Here is a 19,387-nt window from a genome sequence, read left to right as displayed (position 1 = left end):
AAAATAAATTTAAAAAGTAGGTAATGTACACAAACGTTTAGCTGGGAAAACATGGTTGATACAAAAAATAAGGTGTAGCTAGATGGTGAAGTACATGGAGAATGAAACCGAGAGCTTAGGTTTCTGATTGACGAAACTTTCTGATGTACCTGAATGAGTGCAAGTCTAAATGCTTGGAGAACGTTCAGATTCCTGGAATAGCTTCCTTTCTGCTGCCCTTGCCCTAATTCTACGTCATCCAAGACTAGACAGTACCTAAGCATAATGGATAAAAACCACTGGGCTTTTGATTCTCATTCTGAACTTCCACTTTCAGAGTGCCAAGGCGAGTTGTCTTTCTTCACCTCAAATATCTCATCTATAATCACATATTATAGATATTAATCACATAGGGTTGATGGGAAGGTTAAATGAGGTAATGCATGACAAGTGCTAAGAAAAATGTGGAGCATAAAGTAGGTACTCAATTAGTGCTTGCTATTACCATGCTGGTAATTGACTAGGATTGAAACAACTTCGACTTTGATTCCAGTAAAACTACTGCCTTCCCCAGGAACAATACACATTTTCCCCTGTTTTGTTAAAAGAAATGTCAGGTCCTGGACTAGAACTAGCTTTGTACCCATAACTATTTTGAATGCTCTCAACAATCCTACCAGGTAGATACTATTGTTTTCCCCATTTATAAATGAGGAAAACAAAGCTGAGATACTGTAACTTACCCAAGGTGTGTCAGCTGAGGATAGTGAAGCTATGACTCAACCCCTATTGTTGCAACTCCCATGTGTCTCTGCCCATTAAATCATGCTACCTCCCCGTCATGCTCATCTCTCAAGACCAAGCAGAATCCCACATCTGAGAAGCCTTTCCAGACTGTCAGAAGTGCACTGTTTCTCTTGTGCATCTCTTCAAGTCACAGGCCACCATTAAAAACCTGCATTGCATATTGTTCCCTAAGAGTGACTGAATTCTTCAAAGGTCATAAATCTACTCTTTTAGTAGATTTATGTCAGACCATAAATAAAGCCGACAAACCCTCAGCTAATCTCATAATTAACGGTGACAAACTGAAGCCCTTTGCTCTACAATCAGGAACAAGACAGGGCTGTACCCTATCACCTCTGCTGTACCCAATACATAGCTACTCAATACAAGTTACCACCTAATAAGAAACAAATATTTTTTTTTCATCTGTTGTGTTATGAGTACCTCTCCCTTCTCCATTTGTTGCAATAAGTGAAATTTGATAACCATAAATGCATTACATAGAATCCAAACTGAACCCTCAAACATCTGGAATTTTCTGTGCTCTATTCATTTTTAGAGGGAACTACAGAATTTTCTGTGCTCTATTCACTTTTAGAAGGAACTACAGAATATATTGGGAACTTATCTCCACCTCCTAAATACTTCTAATATTCAATACAAAAACATCATTAATGACAAGGCACTGAGAATTCTATTGCATTCTGAATCACCAAATATTAAGATATATTTAGTAGTTTGTGCTACATCAATAACCTGAGTCTAAAATAACTGACATATTTGGCAAGCTGCTAAATCCTTCCTGACACACCTCAGTCTATGGAGTTCTCACTTGCATGACCACACTGTGGAAGAGGCATTTTGACAAACCCACATTAGGAACTGCTCCACATTTTCCAATAGAAACATTATAAATGCTTAACTACTAAATCACTCATTAGGACAAAATAGGTTCGTGTATAATGGCCTGAAAGTTAGCTGCATTTCTAATAATTTATACAAGAAACTGTATACTGAATCCCAACCAACAAACTTAATTTTAGGTACAAAGTCAGGATGAAAGTGGGAGATTGCATGCATTTCTAAATGCACATAGGAATTGTTAGTCACCATCATCATTCTGTAACATTACAATCAATGAAAACAATCACCTGATATGAAGACAGCCTAATACCACATATTTATCCTTCAAATTCTCAGCAACTATAAACTGCATTAAAAGACTTGGAGGCCTACTCAACCACAAAGGTTTCTTGATGCAAACATTATTGACCAAATTATCAAGTAAGCAGATCTTGGCAACTTTCAAGACACAACTTCCCACCTATAGAAACATCTGTTCCCTATTAGGTGAGGGGGTGTTGTCCCTTTCTACTTTCTATAGGTCAGGGGTAACTGTTCTTATAGTCAGTTTTGTTATTGGGATGCACATTTTCTGGCGATTCTGCCTAACTGCACATGGAACTCCTGTCAAGGACATTCAATAGGGTGTGTACTGCTCCCAACTCCATAAACCTAGCAACAAAGAAAGGCTACAGGGATGAATTCAGCACCCTTGAAGTGGGCAGAAAGTAGCTGCACGATCGGTAAAACTAGGAATCCAAAGTGGACTGTATGGACAGTATCCACAAAGACCACTTGATTTCGACTGTTAACACTTGCCAAGCACAGGACTACTCGTGAGGCTATAAAAATGAATAAACCAGTGGTTTGCAGACTAGGACACCGGGAATTGCTGACGTGTGTTTGTACTTATTTTTAAGAAATTGCCTTTGGGAAGAAAAACCTTGAAAGTTTACAAATAAATCCAAAGACCAGAAACTCTAATGCTTAATTTTAAACTAGAAAGTCTGTTTTAAAACTGTCAGAACATAAGGGAACCATATACTCTTCATTCTACACAGGCAAGTAGCCAGACTGCACACCTCACGCCTAGTCTGTGAAAGAATCAATCTTCCTATCATTAACCCAAACCTCTGTACTAGCTATACTATTTAGTAAACTGGGGATGTTAGAGATTAAATATGATACATTGAAATTCAAAAATATTTTAATTCACAAACATGATTAGTACTATCTTCTGATTTAAGAGCCAAAGACGTTACACTATCTACTATCACCCACTCTCCAATTATGTATAAAGAAACGAGAATCCAGAATTGAAAACAGAATCCATCCTGTCAACTTTGGGCAATTCTACACTTCATAGCATGTAGTTGTCTGTAGATCTGTGCCAACAGACTAGTGCCAAATTACGCCAAGAGAAATTTTTACATGGTATGCATTTTGTCAGATATTAGGTCTGAGTTGCACAGCAAAGAACAATCATCCATTCAACTCAGATGTACCCTCTCTGCAAAAATACTGCTATCACTTAAGAAACAGAGCTGTAATAAAATAATGCATTAACCTTTCCTCCCTATAGATCAGAAAATGCTTGCAGATCCTGAACTACCTGAAGTGAGTGGGGTGGGTGGTGAAGTGGTGTGTGCGAACTATTATAGCAAATAAAATAATTCCACACATAAAGATATTCTTCTAATTTTTATTTTATTGCATTATGAAAATAATACATTTATTTTGCAAAGCAATCTAGGCTTCAAGTTGAAATAAAAGAATACTCTGAAAGAAGTGTACTGATTTTTTAATGTGAAATATTAGATGTATTCTAACCAATACATCCTAGTATTCTTATTAGGCTAATAATCCAGTAGCCCTAATTATAATAATGGCAAAAGAAATTACAAAGTGTTTTTTTGCATTCATTCATTTTATGATTAGCACAAATCTCAAAAGAGAACTGGGCTTCATTTAATCAAAACCAATGCATTTAAGAAACTCCTGTTCAGAAGACAATTTGAAACACTCCTCCAATTTTTTTCCTTTGGTTCTACAAGTTGCATTTTCATCCTTACCACGTTACATTTCTCATAATCAAACACTGTAGCAGCTTTAGATTCTGCTCAAGTATCTTTGTAAGTAAACTAGTATGTTACATTTACATTACTTGAAAAATTCCTGATTTTACAAATGTAAAAATACATAAATACATGCCTGTCTACACTGGCAAAACAAAATACTCAAACCTCCATGTTTTAACAGGTCACACCTTCTGGCCCAGGATTTCAGGAATGCCTTTCCAAGTCAAAGAGTTATAGCACTCTGACAGGAAATTCCACTGCTCTGTCCATATTTTAGACAGGTGTAGTTAGAATAAACCCTGACCGGATTAAATTTATCTAATAGCCAACATTTAAGACATGATATTTCCCAATACTTTCTGTTCTGCTACATTTCCAGAACTGAAAACACACAATGTGATATATAGGTGATGTATTACAGAACTGTACACCTGAAACCTATGTAACTTTACTAACAACTGTCACCCCAAAAATTTTAATTAAAAAGAAATTAAAAAACGTTATAGGATAATGGTTTTACTTTTTAAAAGGGAAAGTGCTAAAAAATGTATTACATATATATTGCCACCTTCCTGACCAGCATTTCAAACTCTTTTTTCGTGTGTTGGGTTCAGAGTCTAGAATCTAACAGGTAATCAATCTGCTCAAGGCCAAAAAAGAAAATATTTTTAATCGTTGAGAAAGTTTTACTATGACTTTCCTGATGTGTTTAGAAACTGTGCCTAAAATTAGCCTTTTAAAAATTCACATCTGAATCAATTACTATTAGAACTGACATTTTCATGAAGCAAAGTTGGTGTAATACGTGAGTATGCACTTGCGGAAATTTACTTCCAAATGGGCATCAGTATCTTAAACCAGCCGAACAAGGTTCCCGTTTAACTACAGAAGTATTCCACCTATCTTAAGATATTCCATGAGCTTTCTACAATTATCTGTATAAACAGCAACAAGTTTGATCTATAATTGACATATGAATATCTAATAAATATTATAACTATTAAACTATTGATTAAAATGCAGATCTCTCATAGAGTTAAGTGATAGCATTTTGGTACATTCACCATTATTGTACTTTATTTAATAAAGATATACATTTGCCCTTGCAAAAATAACAATTGCAAGTTTACAAATAAAACCACAGACCTCAAAGTCATGATGCTTTAAAACTTCAACTTATGAGCAACAAAAGTAAATCTACTTCTCTACAAAATGGTCCATGGCACAATTAAAATAAAAATATCAAAAGGTCAGAGGATCTTAAAAGAACAGGTTTATTGACAATAACTTCATAAATATTCTAAAGAAAATTTCAAGATTTCTTAACTTAAAATGTTTACAATCTGTTCTCACTGGCAAAATATCCCTCAACAAAATAAAGTAACAGGTCACTAAAAATGAATGTCACATTTAAAATTTGCTTCATTTTAACAATTTTGCAAAAATTTAAAAAAATTTTACAACGTGTGATTTTTCTCTCCTCTTGGGTAGAGTAAATCAATGTTTTTATTTCAACTAGTAGACATATTCATAAATATATCATCTAGCTGCTGTGGACCTGACGGTCAAGTCAGTCAGTAGTATATTACCCTGCAAACAAACAGAGCCAAATCATTTTGGTATTTTTAGCCATAGCAATTTAAGTAGTCAAAATGCAAAACTTGTGGTTGCCACCCAAATCACCCAAAAGCATATGATACAGTGTCAGAAACTGTTTGCATCAGTTTTATAAGTTCATCTGTGTACTTCAGGTATCTGAAACTAAAAAAGGGATTCTTTAATATTTTGATAAAAATGTACTCAAATATTTCATAACATTAGTATTTATTGCTTTATATGAATACTGTATTGAAAGCCCAAGCATTCAGTTTACACACAGAAATTACACAGTTATATATCGCGTCACAAAGGCAGTGAACACATTACATTCTACAAAATCTACTTTACAGAAATTTAAAAATTCTAAATATCAAAAGGTACAGCCGAAGAAACAGGTATAAATTTGGCAGCCAGTAATTATGACAGGGAAGTTGCAGCTTGCATGACTTTATATATGTGAATTTGAAAATATTGAATTTAGAGTAATCATTGTGCTTTGTGTTGATCTGAAAAATATAACACTGGCTGTCGAAGAAGCATGTTCAAAAATATTTAATTCACTTCAAAATGTCATACAAATTATGGTGGTTTCTATGCACCCCTAAAGTTTCAGTCATTTAGCTCCAGTACATTACTAAAGTAATATATTAATTCTTCCAGTACAGTGGTGTTTCATATCATTGACATTTGCATACTCTAGAATAATTTAGAAAGAAATGTGTAATATTCACAATGTTCAAAAAGCAAGCAAAAGGTTAAGGAACCTACCGGGTTCTTCTGAGATGGTCTCATGTCAGCTTTATAAGCATTCATTCTACAAAACAGCAAGCTAATGTTTGAACACAATTTCCAAGAAAAAGCACATTTGCTCATAAATAATGAAGTCTTTTTCTCAGGCACCTCAGGAGTATACAAAAGAATTTTAGTTGAAACAGATCTCTCGGAATGTATTTAACCTGGTATTTTAACAGACAAGATTTTCAGGGTTTCACAAGGGCCAGATTTTATTTGAATTACTCAAAAGAGAAAGAAACTGTTTGCTGAAAGAGGTGAACTTAATGAGGTGAACTTAATCATGACCAATAGAAAAAGTATCCACTGTATTCATCTCTTATAGAAACAGAAAAATATAACATTTCCCCTTAGAATAATGTGTGTGTGTGTGTGTGTGTGTGTGTATGACTTAAAGTTCCATTGTACATAGTCAAATAATAAAATCTGGAAATCAGCATGAAACCCTAAAATGCATGTTAAAATGTTGAAACTATGACCAAAATGTGAAAACTGCTAGAGCTGTCAGAAAGAGACAAGACAAAATGCTTTCTTGCATATACATAAACTAAATAATCTCCAAAAGGTTTTCAAAATTATAATTATTACTTTCCAGTTTAAAAACTTTAATTCTAAATTAAAAAAAAGAAAATCTATACACAAACCACTGATTTGACCAAACCAAAAAAAGTCAGCGGTAAGCAGGACCCAGTGGAGCTGATACTCGCAGTTCTAACATGTATAACTCTTTCAGGATTTATCCCACTAAGTACTTTATTTTACAACCTGCTTCTCTTGTAAAACTAAAGGTCCACTTTATTACATATAAGTTTTATACAGTGTAAAACCAGAACTGTATGTAAAATACCCATCTAAATGTTTCTAAATAGTTAGTCTTGTTCCATTGGTTCATCTGTGACTTCTGGGGCTTTGTGGTCATTTTCCATGGGGGATTCTGAGAGAATCTCTCCAGTTTTACTGGAATTGGATCCTACTATTTCTTCTGTCTCACGGCAATCAGAACCACTACTTACAGGGCCTAGATTTTCACTATCTTCAGAATGTAAATCTTTTTCTGCTTGAGTCAGATCAGATTCCTCCATTTGACTATTTTCCTCAGAAGTCTCTTCATTCACAGTCAAGGCATCATTAGATTCTTTTTCTTGATTTTTTCTTTCTGGGATAATTTCTCTTGATGTCACAAAAGACTCTAAAAATAAGAAATGTTGTTGTAGTTAAATTTTATTTTCAAAATACCTTCACAGTTAAAGTTTCATGAATTGTGATATTCTACAGTTCAAATTATCTCCCCTGAAACTCAGCAGCAATTACACAAACGTGGGAGAAAAGCCCAACATCAGTATTATAAGGAGCTCCATTACGTTAAATTCTTTCATGCAAAAATGAAAGAAAATTTGAGCATCTCCTCACTCCACCCTGTTAGATGGTCTCTAAATACCTTCTTCCTCCTCTTCCTCCTCTTCTTCCTCCTCTTCTGAACAGTGCTGCCTGGTACAACTACTTTCTTTGTCTTTATCCCGAGATGAAGACGATGCTTCTGTTTCTTCTACCATAACTGAAGAAATTTCACTGGAAGATGTCTGACTGGCTGTCTCCCTGACTTCACTTTCTTTGTCAAACCGAAGTCTTTTTACCTCACGCCCTTCAGTTTCCACAGCATCTTCACCTGGATGTTTATTTTTTATAGGGCTCACTGAGGAACCTTCCGATTCAGGTGTTGGGGAGTCACTGTAAATGTTTTTTTAAAGTGTCATTAATAAGATTGTTTTCTTCATCTTCTACATTCTCATTTTTAAGATCTAATAATTTTTTAATTGTATTTCAGTGTCAAAGTTAAATTATAACATTTGGGCAAAGAAAACACAACAGAAAAATTTCAAAGGAACCTAAACTGTTTAATGACTATTTCCCACTAAGAATTAGTCAACAAGTTATATGACCTTTGTATTCAATTCTCCAGTAAGTTAAATGTCCTCCTGGAATAAAACTACCAGTCTACCTTACACATGGACATAACTTTAAATCCTTTCACTCCTTTGGTCTTCTTTCCCTTAATGTGATGCAGAACATTTAAGATGGAATACAAATTTTTTTTTATGATCTACAGTAAGAAATTATTCACAAAATTTCAACTCATTTACAAATATCTTTTCTAGTAACTCTGAAAAACGAAATAAAATGCATCATGACCACTTTGCTTTCTTAAGACTCTAAAAGACGACCTCCCCAAATTAGCAGTTTTAAGCCTTTTCTGTAACCATACTCAACATGTGCTAATGCTGCAAACAGAAGCATAACCACATTAAACCTGTTCTATCCCTCAAAATAATAGTAAATTGTAAATAGTAAACGCTGAGTGCTGAAAACCATCAATGACTATTGTTTCATAAAATTTTTTATTTTTAAATATAAATCACATACAAACCTGTGATTTTTGTCCTCACTTTGCTGTGAGTTTGACTCTTTGCCATCTGTACTCTCAGGCAAGCCATTTGTTGTCATGGGGACTGACAAAGAAACCTTTGGTCGATTAAGTGGCCTAGGTGTTCCGGGCCCATTTATATTAGACCTATGGTAAGATACATGAGCATCACTTTCCCATTTTAAAAAAAGTTATCCCTCCCAAGGTTTGTGTAAAGGAACATATCACAGAAAAATCTGCTGTAATTTTGACTTTCAGATCCAAAGGTTACCAAATTAACTAATTCTGTTTAGTATACCCTTTTAGCCTCCATAAATAAAATGCCCAATTTTTAAAAAAGTGTACTGAACCTGCTACCTAAATTAGGAAAATGTAAACTCTTTGAATATTAAAAATCAAGAATCTTACCTCTCAGTATAATTTGGTGAACTTCCAGGAAACATAACACCATTCATTCGATTTAAACTATTAGAATTGTTTTTTCTATGAGGAAAAAAAAAAAAAAAAACAACAGGGAGGGCTCAGTTCTTTAATTTTGACAAGAATCATAGGTCTGTAAGATCTTTTGTAAGATCTTACTGTCAAATGAAAAGACTTCTGTGAGAAATAACAACTATGGGATAATCTTACTGTCTTAATTAACAAACAATATAGGTATATTCTTGAAAAAATTCTTTTAAAACATTCAGTTTTTGTCTCTGAAATCCTAAATATTTTAACCTTAAACCAATGTTTCTCTAATGGGGGCAACATTCTCCTTACAACCCCCCACCCTACCCCCATAACCCTGTATTCCAGGACACATCTGGCAATATCTGAAGACATTTTGGGGGGAAAAGGGGACACCATGGAAGCTAGTGGGTAGAAGACATGGTCCCAAGGACTGTGCCCTTAACTGACATCTTAATTTGCTATATAAATCTTGACAACTGGAGATAGTTTTCCATCATGAAGAGGAATGTCATCAAGTAGCTATTCCAAACCTAGGAGTTATGCCCTAGAGATGCCCTGGAAAGATATCTAGGATGGCATCTCAGGACCCTGAATGCCATGACAGTACATAAACACGACAATGTTAAAATTATAGTAAATCACGAATTCCTTTAATCCGAAATCCCTTTACTGGAAAAACATACAAGTAATGTTACTGGTTATGTTCTATTTTGGAAACTGGGTGGTAGATTCCCAAGTATTTATAAATGTTATCATGCATAATTACACATAAAACAAATGCAACCTATTTTAAGACTAATATATTAGAAATATAATAATTAGAATATACTGGAAACAGAAAAATATCTCTATACTCACTCTGAAGAAGGATAAACACAGCTAACAACCATCACATTCTGCAATAACAAAAATTGGTATTTGAGAAAAGTACTACAATGTAAAATTTAATGTTTTTAATTTCTCAAATTCATCCTGATAGGTTAAATTTCCATTTATTCTGATTTTACTAATCAAAGAAATGTTTAAAAATACTTATGATCAAACAACAAAAATTAAAACAGTAACAAAAGACCAAAATCTAATATCCTAATGCATTTATTTTTTGCCAGTCTTATTTTTTTTTACTCTATTTTAGTTAGTTTGGGGCCCTAACATTATATATTGTATGTAATAGAATAGAACCGCGCTCTCCTTATTCTAGGTAGAATCACCCCAAGATTTTAGACAGAATCACTCCAAGGTATGTAGATATTGAAGCATTCAGCCTAAGTATAAGGAACTTCCTTATAAAGCAATGCCAATCCAAAGCCTGATGTGCAGTATCATATACCCTAAGGAAAGAAACTTGTATTTTTATCTAAATCTTCTTGGTAATAATTTTATTAATATTAATAGTCAATATTCATTGAAAATTTACTATGTACCAGAGTAAGTACTTTACAGTTAATCCTCCTCACTGCCTTAATATTATACACATTTTACAGACGAGGAAACTGAGACTTACAGTAAGTAACCAGTCCAGGGTTACAAAACTTACTGTAAGCCCTGATTTTAAGGCAGGGCAACCCCTGCCTGGTATGACTACTGTAACGTTGTCTCTTCTCCAAAGGTTGCCAAGATGTAATTATTAAAAGTCCCTGAGCTGAAAAGTAATATTGATGAACGATCTCAATTTCCTCCCCTTCAGGAATTTTATTAAACTGAGGGCATGCAAACTCAACACAACGTATTAATTCAGTAAGGACCTATGATCTATTGTAAGTCACAAAGTAATGATTTTGGCTCCCTGCTCCAAGGGCAAAATAAATTGAATTATAACCTTAAAATAAACACTGGACTATATTTTAGCATAAATCACCAAGTGAGGAAATTAGCATCCCACTGGTCCAATCTTGGTTCCCACAGGGCTCCTTCATTCGTTCTTCACAGTAGACATGCCAATTTTTTACTTTGCCTTCCCTCAAACACCTTGATGTCTTTGTTCATCATATTGTTTCCTTTGTCCAAAATGCCTTTCCCTTATTACTAACAGCCCCTCACTCACAGAAACCAAATTTCATTCTTAAATCTGTCCTTTATCAGTATCTAATTTAAATGCTTTGTATCAGTGTTTTCCCAAAGTTGTGCACCTCAGAATTTCAGAACTGAAATAAATGAATTCCATGGGTTAACAAGTTTGCAAAACACTCTATTAAAGTTAAAATATCAATTATAGAACTTCGCAGAACATTTAATATGTTGGTGTATATACTATGAATATCCAAGAGATAATAGTAAACTGCTTTCCCCAAACTTAGTCAATCACACAAGCCCTTCCCCTGCCCCCTCTATTAAATCTCTCCCTGAAACTTTGACCAGAATTCAGAAAACAATTCTGGAAAATTGTTCTGGGAAAAACTTCAGGTAGGCTGAGAAACTTATTTCAAGAAAAGGTGCCGAAAACAGATCTTACTCAGTATCTTCTCTGAAATCTACAATGCTAATTAATATAAGTCCAATAATAAAATAAATACCTTCTCTACTCCTCTAAGAAATTTGTCTGTTCCTGTATAGTTTCTCCTTGGATCTGTTAGCAATTCACATAGTCGCTGAATAGTAAAAGGGATACTGCAAAAGAATATAATTTCATAGTTTGAAGTCATTAATTATCAAGAGAATTAAGAGAATTAGGAACATTATTACTCTAAACATTTAAAGATTTACCTAGTCACCCATGTGTTAAGCTACAAAAAAAAAATAAATGCTGTAATAGGGGAATGAATGGATGAGTCTCTTAAAAACAGGCAAGACAATAGACACACCTGTCTTTTTATTTAACAAGAAAACAATTTTCCCTTTCTTGCAGTAAAAAAGAACATCCAAAATGAACAGAAAGCTTCAAAACTGGGAAAAATTTTAACATTATGAATTCTGATAATTCAATTTAAGTTTACAAGAGAAGTGACGCAAATAATAATCAAGTTAGTTTATTTTAATACAGAAACTTTTCCTCAAGCATTCTTTTGCACAAAAATTTCTTTGAAGTGTTCAAATAAAACTACAAATACTGTTATCAGGTAGAATAAGACAAATGATTCAAATGAAAAACTACTATAGATATGGTTCTGCTCCATAATTACAATTTCACATCATACAATGTACATGTTTCATCAAACTTAAAGGAGATACAAACATACTCAATATTTTGGTAAATGCCTTACTGTTAACTTCACCAAACACCTCAACCATAAGTAAATTTTTACTTGATCAAAACAAATTACAAAACTGACATAAGCTGGAACTATAATTGTTTGATAAAGTTTTGATCTGACATACTATTAATATTCCTCAGACTTACAATCTGAACAGCAAATATGAGCATTAGATATGACAAATGCAGCTAAGAAATACAAAAGACTTCATTATCTGCCATACAAATCTATTTATTCTTCTTATAAAGAAAATTACAAAGCCTCAAATTAACATTCCAACAGTTCTTTATTTTTAATAAGCAGTTTGACACAATACTCTCTCCCCACTGCCCCAAGGTAAAGCAGTTAGTGAGTAATAGTGCCAGGATTCAGACCCAGTTTCTGTAACTTTAAATCCCATGCCCTACTTCCCACTATATCACACATACAGTACTTAAAATTGTAAGTTTATTTTCTGATTAGACAAAATACATTTAGTTCTCAGATTGTTAGCATCAATATTACTATTCTTACATTCTTGTAAAGTCAGTATAAGATTTACAACAAATTTTGAAAATGTATGTTATTCATATGAAAAGAAACATTTTAGCTATTTGAAGGGGCAAGAATCAATCTTTTCTCAAGTAGCATCAAACCTAGAGTCAGAAAACTACCATTCTGCCAAAAAACTGGGCACTAATTAACTAAAAAATGAAATGTTCCTGGTATAACAAATATTCAGAAGCAGCCAGAAATACAAACCTTCTTTGGTATTCATCACAACTGCTATAGGCAATTCCTTAGGGTTCCTGAAAAAGAAGACTCTTTTCCTTGCTTTTGAAACTCTATTCAGCATGAAATACACTGTTAAAACTAAGACTCTTTAAAATGGAAAAAAAGCACAAAGCATACCAACATTACGATTAATCAAACAGTAAGTTATACATCTGTTCTGTTCATTCTTATAAAGACAACACATAATCGAAAACCTATAGTTAATACACAAAACTGTAACTCCATTAAAAAATTTTTTAAGCATTTCCCGAAGCTATATATATATATATATATATAAAACAAACAGTATCGTGCTCCCTTCGGCAGCACATACAATACACAAACAGTATCAGTTTCCAAATGGCCTTTTCTCATAATCGAAAGCTTCTAAAGGGCAGGATTTCTTCACATAAGTTATGCTCAATACATAATTTATTCATATACATATGTATCTTAAGTGCATGATTTCAGAATGGTATACCTGAACCGTAGCCCCTCTTTTAGTTCACTATTCTGCAAACCTTAAACACACACACACACACACAGAGTTATTTCCTCATTGATTATCTCATAGTGATACTGTCACTAAGTTTATATATTCAAAACAAAATAGCACCAGTGTTAAAAAGATTCAAAAAGTACTTAACTGACAAATACTTAAACAGATGTCTAGTTATATCTTTTCCTCCAACTAAATTTCTTTCACACACCAAAAGCCAGTATTTTCTTCTAAATTAAAATAAGCTTTAAAATATCAGTATCTTTAAACTTCCTGTTTAACAATGCTTACATTAATACTTGGCTAATTTTCTTTAGGAAGGTAAGAAAAACTGTAGTCAAATATTAACAATTTATGGTTTGGTGAATATCAATACCGCTTTTAGAGGGAAAATGCATTATGTTTCTATAGCAATGTTAGCAATAACAGCTTATGATAAAATGAGTTTACATTCTAAGACACTTTAAGAAGCTTTAGAAGTCATTTTACCAAGTGTCCAACAGATGGCATTTAAATGTCCTAACACTTACCTTCCTCACTTGAACAGGCTAAACTATTTACTTGTAAATAACAGTATGCACTGGAAATTTCAATATTATCATTTTGAAAATTGCACTGAAAGGTCTCTTTACATACAGTTAATACTTTCAAATAAATATGAAGGCTTACTGTAGACTAGAAAAACCCAATAGTCAAGTAGATAGACATATAAATAATTACAATAAATGGTACTAAAATTATGTTCACAGTGTTATGAGGATAGAATTAAATGTATGCTAGGGAAACAAGCATGAACCTGGGAACACTTAGTTTGAGGTAGGTCTTTAAAAGGAGGCATAAGAATCAACTAGATAAATCCAAAATGAATGTGTCACAACTATATGAAAGGTTTGCTTTGTGTTCCTCTTCCATTAGACATAGTGCACAAACTGTTTATTCTATCTCCTGAAAATATTAAGGCTCTTCCCAATAAAAATCACTAGTTAAACCAAGACACATTTAATTTAAGAAGAAAAAAGTGCTAAGAAGAAAAAAAGTAAAAAAGGAGACTACTCAATGAAAAATACAAACCAGAATCCCTAAATTTTGGGTAATGGGGGAAGGATGTTCATCAGCAAAGGTATATTGTAAAATAAATAACTCAGTAGAAAAATATTTTGGGTTAAATAAAATGCATTCAGTTTGATCTGCAGTATGTAACCTTTTCTTGCCCATATTGTAAGATAAAAAACTAAGATTACTTAAGGAACAGAAAAAAATATTTTTAAAAGGACATTGACTAACTTTTTAAATTAAAAAAAATATATACCTACAAAATCCAATAAAACTTATTCCCCCACCCCAACACAGTAAAGGATCCAAAAGTAACAGGTCCTTTCCACAAGTATTACACAGGAAACTGTTGACCAGTCCTCTTTTAATGTACAAATTATAAGGTAGTGTGGGTCTAAGAAAAACATACTGACTGGCTAGTCCACTGAAAGACCTTGAATTCACTGGTCTTAAATCTTCATGTCCTTATTATCTGGAAAACAGATTCTGAAAATGCACTTCTCACATGATTATCATGAGGACAAAACATGACATAGTATACATAAATCACTTAACAGGCCTGAAGTATTTTTATTAAGTAGTCAATATCATCATCCTGATCCCATCTACCATTTAATGCAGCTTGTAAGGCACAAAGTTCCAAAAACCAACTACAGAGGAACAAAACCAAAACTACATCTGTTTTTTAAAAATATCCTTTTAATTCCAAGGAAAGCAATTAATCCTGATTAAATAGGATCACACACATTTTGTATTAGCTACAGCATATCTTAATTTGACTGCAATCGTCTCTATGTACTAGCTAAAAAAAAATAAAAAAAAAATATAAAAAAAAATCAAGTTTTGTATACCTAAAAGCTATGGTAATTCAAATAAGAAAAGCTACTGAACATCGGAGGAAGACATCTAAGCATAAATTAGCAATTCGATGCTATTTTTTAAAAGTAAAAATTGTAAACTATAAGGCCAAGCTCTAAAGAAATAATTTCCAATCTTATATTTTAACCTGAGATTACAGTTTGATTAAAATTTTTCTTAATCTGTTTAAATGCTTGATCATTAACATGTATAAATATTCTGAATATATACCAAGGCAGATGGAAAGAAGACATTCAATGGAAAAAAATGCATACTTCATTCAGATCTAAGATAAAAAAATCAGATAATTGACTACCTTACCTTTATATTATATAAACAACTTTCCTCATGAAAAAGATAAAATATAACAGAGGCTATTAGAGTAAAAAGCTAGACAGATAATCATAAAATCAGACACCCTAAGAAAAACGCTAAAATAGCCAATTAACTTTTGTGCTATGCATTAAGGTGTGGTTTTTACTATGTCTTTATTTTCTGACTATTAATGGCCACATTTATACAGTGCTTTAGTTAACAGAATTACTTATGAGTATGTCAGACCTATTTAGGTAGAAACTAACTCGTAAATACCTCTCAGCTATCAAAGGCTGAATGAATGAGTTCACTTTTGTTTCCTCTTAAGTCCTACAAAAGTCAGAAATACCACTAGAATACTGTGATATTATTACCTTTATGTAAAACAATATGCTCTTTCTATATTCAGGCTTTAACATGTGGGTAAATATACACATACATAAATATTCACATGCATATATTTTATACTTCAATTCAAATACCAGAAATTCTGAGATGTACTGAAAATGTCATCATGAAATGACAAATAATAAAAAATTAAGAAAATGAAGAATATGCCTTTTCAATAATGGTAAATAACTTTAAAGTAATATCTGCACCATTCCCTACTGCAAATAAATCTATAGCAACTGTCAATAATTTTAATCAAGTTAGTCATCTTTTATAGAGCCTGCAGTAGTCTGAATTGTTATTTTACTTGCATCAAATAAAAATGTGAAGAAAAAATTCATTAGATTTTTGCTAGCTCCTAGCTTTCAATTTAAAATATATTCCTATGCTCAACAATGACACAAATAATTAACAAAAACTCTATTTTTCCCAACCAACCTAGGAGGAGAAAATTGAGCAAGCACTAAATAGGGCAAGGAAGAGAACAAAGTAACAAAAAAGCTTAGAACCCATTCTTTCATTCCGGAATAATCTTGAACTGTAAAGCAAACCACACAAAATCAAAAAAGGAGTATGTGTTTTATATCTACCATCCAGATTTAGGAGTATAAAAATCTCATATACGACCTTTAAAAGAATAGGAAAAGGCACACTTTCAGGTGCAGAAACTCTACAGAAATATCTGTGTTTGTGCACACACACAAATCAAACAATCATGTGAAAATTTTCAGGACTAGGCAAAATCTGGTTAATCATGTATTGAAAGAACTTGAGAGAAGAAATTCAACAGTCAGAAAGACTGTCATGCCAAAAGATGATAAGCACTCCTCAGTGTTGACAATTACTGCCTTAGAAATGATGTAACAACGGTTTTTAGGTATCACGTGGTTGTATACTTTTTCCAGAGCTCTCAAATACAGAGCCACGCTATTTTAGTCAACTACCCAAAAGAAGTGAAACTTCCTGCTTATTTCAGAGAAGTTTCAGGTCTATCACCATTGTCAAAGGGGGGACAAGACTTAAGTAATTAACTTATTTGTATATTCATTAATTCTTTTATTCGCAATAATTTAGAGAATATAAAATACTCTTTTTAAAACTTCTAGGAATGTTAAGCAACATTTTCATTACTTCCCAAAATCCCTCTTTGTGTACCATTATAAGAATGTACTACTAACTACTAGCATTTTCTAAATTATATTCGTGGTGTCTATGACAGGCGAGGATTTTAAAAAATGGCCCTGGTTTGAGTAATGAACAATGTGCCCTTGTTCATTATAATCCCAAACAGAGGACATAAAATAGCAATAAATATATTTTAATTGACCTTTCCATGCAAGTTTCTTAAATTTTTAAATTTTAGTTTGTGGTATTTCCTCACCAAAGAAAATGTAACTTCAGTTCTGGAGAATAGCTATAATCTATCTTCTCTTATAAAAATTTTAAAGTTCAAAAGTAACTTTAAAAGGACAAGAAAATATGGTAAATTAAAAAAAAAAAAGGACTTGAGCTCATCAATGTAATTCTACGTACTATGTATGGCACATTAAACCAAATATAGATACAGAATTGTTCATTCATTCAATACTTGTTTGAGAACCTACTGTGTTTCCCCGAAAATAAGACCTAATCTGAAAATAAGCCCTAGCATGATTTTTCAGGATGACATCCCCTGAACATGTAAGCCCTAATGTGTTTTTTGAAGCAAAAAATTAATATAAGACCTGGTCTTATTTTCTGGGAAACACGGTACTATGTTTAGGCATTCATGTTCCAGGTCTTTACAAAAGACGTTACCCCTACTCTCCAGAATCTTAACAGTTCAGGAAATCAAGCAAACAAGTGAACTGACAATTTCCACTTCAAAGAGGGAAAATTTGTATGACAGTATACTAAAATAATTTTTAGAAAAGAGATAATCTTTTTCATGTCAAAACACTATATAGTACTTAATATAGTTTTTACTAATTAAAAACAGAAACAAAACTTAACCAAAATGAAGATACTGACTAGAAAATCACCAAAAGAAAAGAAAAAACAAAAAAGAATATGAAACTATAATTCATAAAAGAATTGCTAAGGACATAAAATGTTGTTCAATTTCACCTGCAATCAGAGAAACAAATACATACAAAACTAATGAAGAATTAATTACACTATCTGTACTTACACACGCACAGAAACACAAATGAACACATGTTCTAAGGTCAACTTGGCAGTATCAATAAAAATGTTAAGTATGTGTGTATACTCTGACCTAGCAATTCCAATTCAACAAATTAAAAGGAAAGCAACAATAAATCTATACATATAATCAATACATGACATTCATCAACACAAGAAGGTATGTACAGGATGCTCACTGAAAGCACTACTTGTAACAGACGAAAAACAAACATCCACCAATGGGAACAGGGCAAATGAACTAAAACCTGTTCACATAACAAAAAATACAGCCATTTCAAAGAAATAGGCAAAAAAAAAAGACAGCTGTAAATGTTATTGATATGAGAAGATTTCAAAGTTCTTCTAAAAGGAAAATACAACTAGCATATAACAGTTATGAGCCCACTTTGATTCTCTTCTTTGTGTACTCCTATGATATTTGGGGATCTTTTAAAAATTATGAACATATACCACTTTTGTAACTTAAAATACAATCTATTACAAACAGCAGTAGTAGTATACTAAAAAGGACAAACTCCCAAACTGGTTGAAAAAGAACAAATGCTGCCTCTACCCACCATTCTTAGCAAACTTTTTTTTTTTAAAGAACAAAGTTATGTTCAAAACAGAAAACTAAAATAGAAAAGGATTATAGACGTGTTTCAATGTACCAATATATGTTACAATATACATAAAAAAGAGTAAATTAAAAAATAAAAAACATTAATACATCACTGATAAAGACTGGATTATACTTGATTAGGAAAAATGCTTAATAAACCGCCATTAAATTTAAAAAATGTAAGTTCAAAATACTTATGGTTCAAAGATGAAAAATGTTTTTAAAGCAATTACGTTTAAGTATGCTTAGTAGGCAGTTAACGACTATTCAAGTCGTTTTAAAAAATAGGTCAATTACCTGTTTTATAGGTTAAAAAATTACAAATATTTAGATTTATTTAATAAACTACATTATCTGTGTCTAGTTCAACTTAATTTGAAAGAATTGAAAGTGGTATTACTAATTCAGAATCACAAATCAGCTTAACATTCACAAAACTGTTACGATCTGACCCTGTTTCATCTTACTCTGTTTAAATGGTAGCCATAATTTACTTGAACATTCAGTTCGACAGTAAATCTTATGCAACATACTTAAAAAACACAGCATGTGGCTTCTTCTGGGTATGTGCATAACAAAATTAACTAG

At 32.6% G+C, this 19,387-nt stretch overlaps 1 protein-coding gene across 2 annotated transcripts in view; it reads right to left on the bottom strand.

The window, feature by feature from the left end:
* Positions 1–4,944: 4,944 nt before the first annotated feature.
* The window catches only part of PPP4R2 (protein phosphatase 4 regulatory subunit 2), a 57,654-nt gene continuing 43,211 nt past the window's right edge, over positions 4,945–19,387 (bottom strand). For both annotated transcript variants that reach the window (XM_019719690.3, XM_074313297.2), the window contains 6 exons: positions 11,466–11,559; positions 9,811–9,848; positions 8,908–8,982; positions 8,503–8,646; positions 7,516–7,805; positions 4,945–7,266 (listed from right to left, as the gene is read on the bottom strand). In XM_019719690.3, the coding sequence (XP_019575249.2) occupies positions 6,947–7,266; positions 7,516–7,805; positions 8,503–8,646; positions 8,908–8,982; positions 9,811–9,848; positions 11,466–11,559 (961 nt within the window). In that variant the 3' untranslated portion in view covers positions 4,945–6,946. The remainder of the gene's footprint in view (positions 7,267–7,515; positions 7,806–8,502; positions 8,647–8,907; positions 8,983–9,810; positions 9,849–11,465; positions 11,560–19,387) is intronic.

This window comes from Rhinolophus sinicus, chromosome 5, assembly GCF_057876585.1.
Source record: "Rhinolophus sinicus isolate RSI-liver-muscle chromosome 5, RSI-T2T, whole genome shotgun sequence".
Lineage (NCBI taxonomy): Eukaryota > Metazoa > Chordata > Mammalia > Chiroptera > Rhinolophidae > Rhinolophus > Rhinolophus sinicus.
The sequence above is the reverse complement of the archived record's forward strand: the minus strand, read 5'-3'. Positions and strand labels throughout refer to the sequence as shown.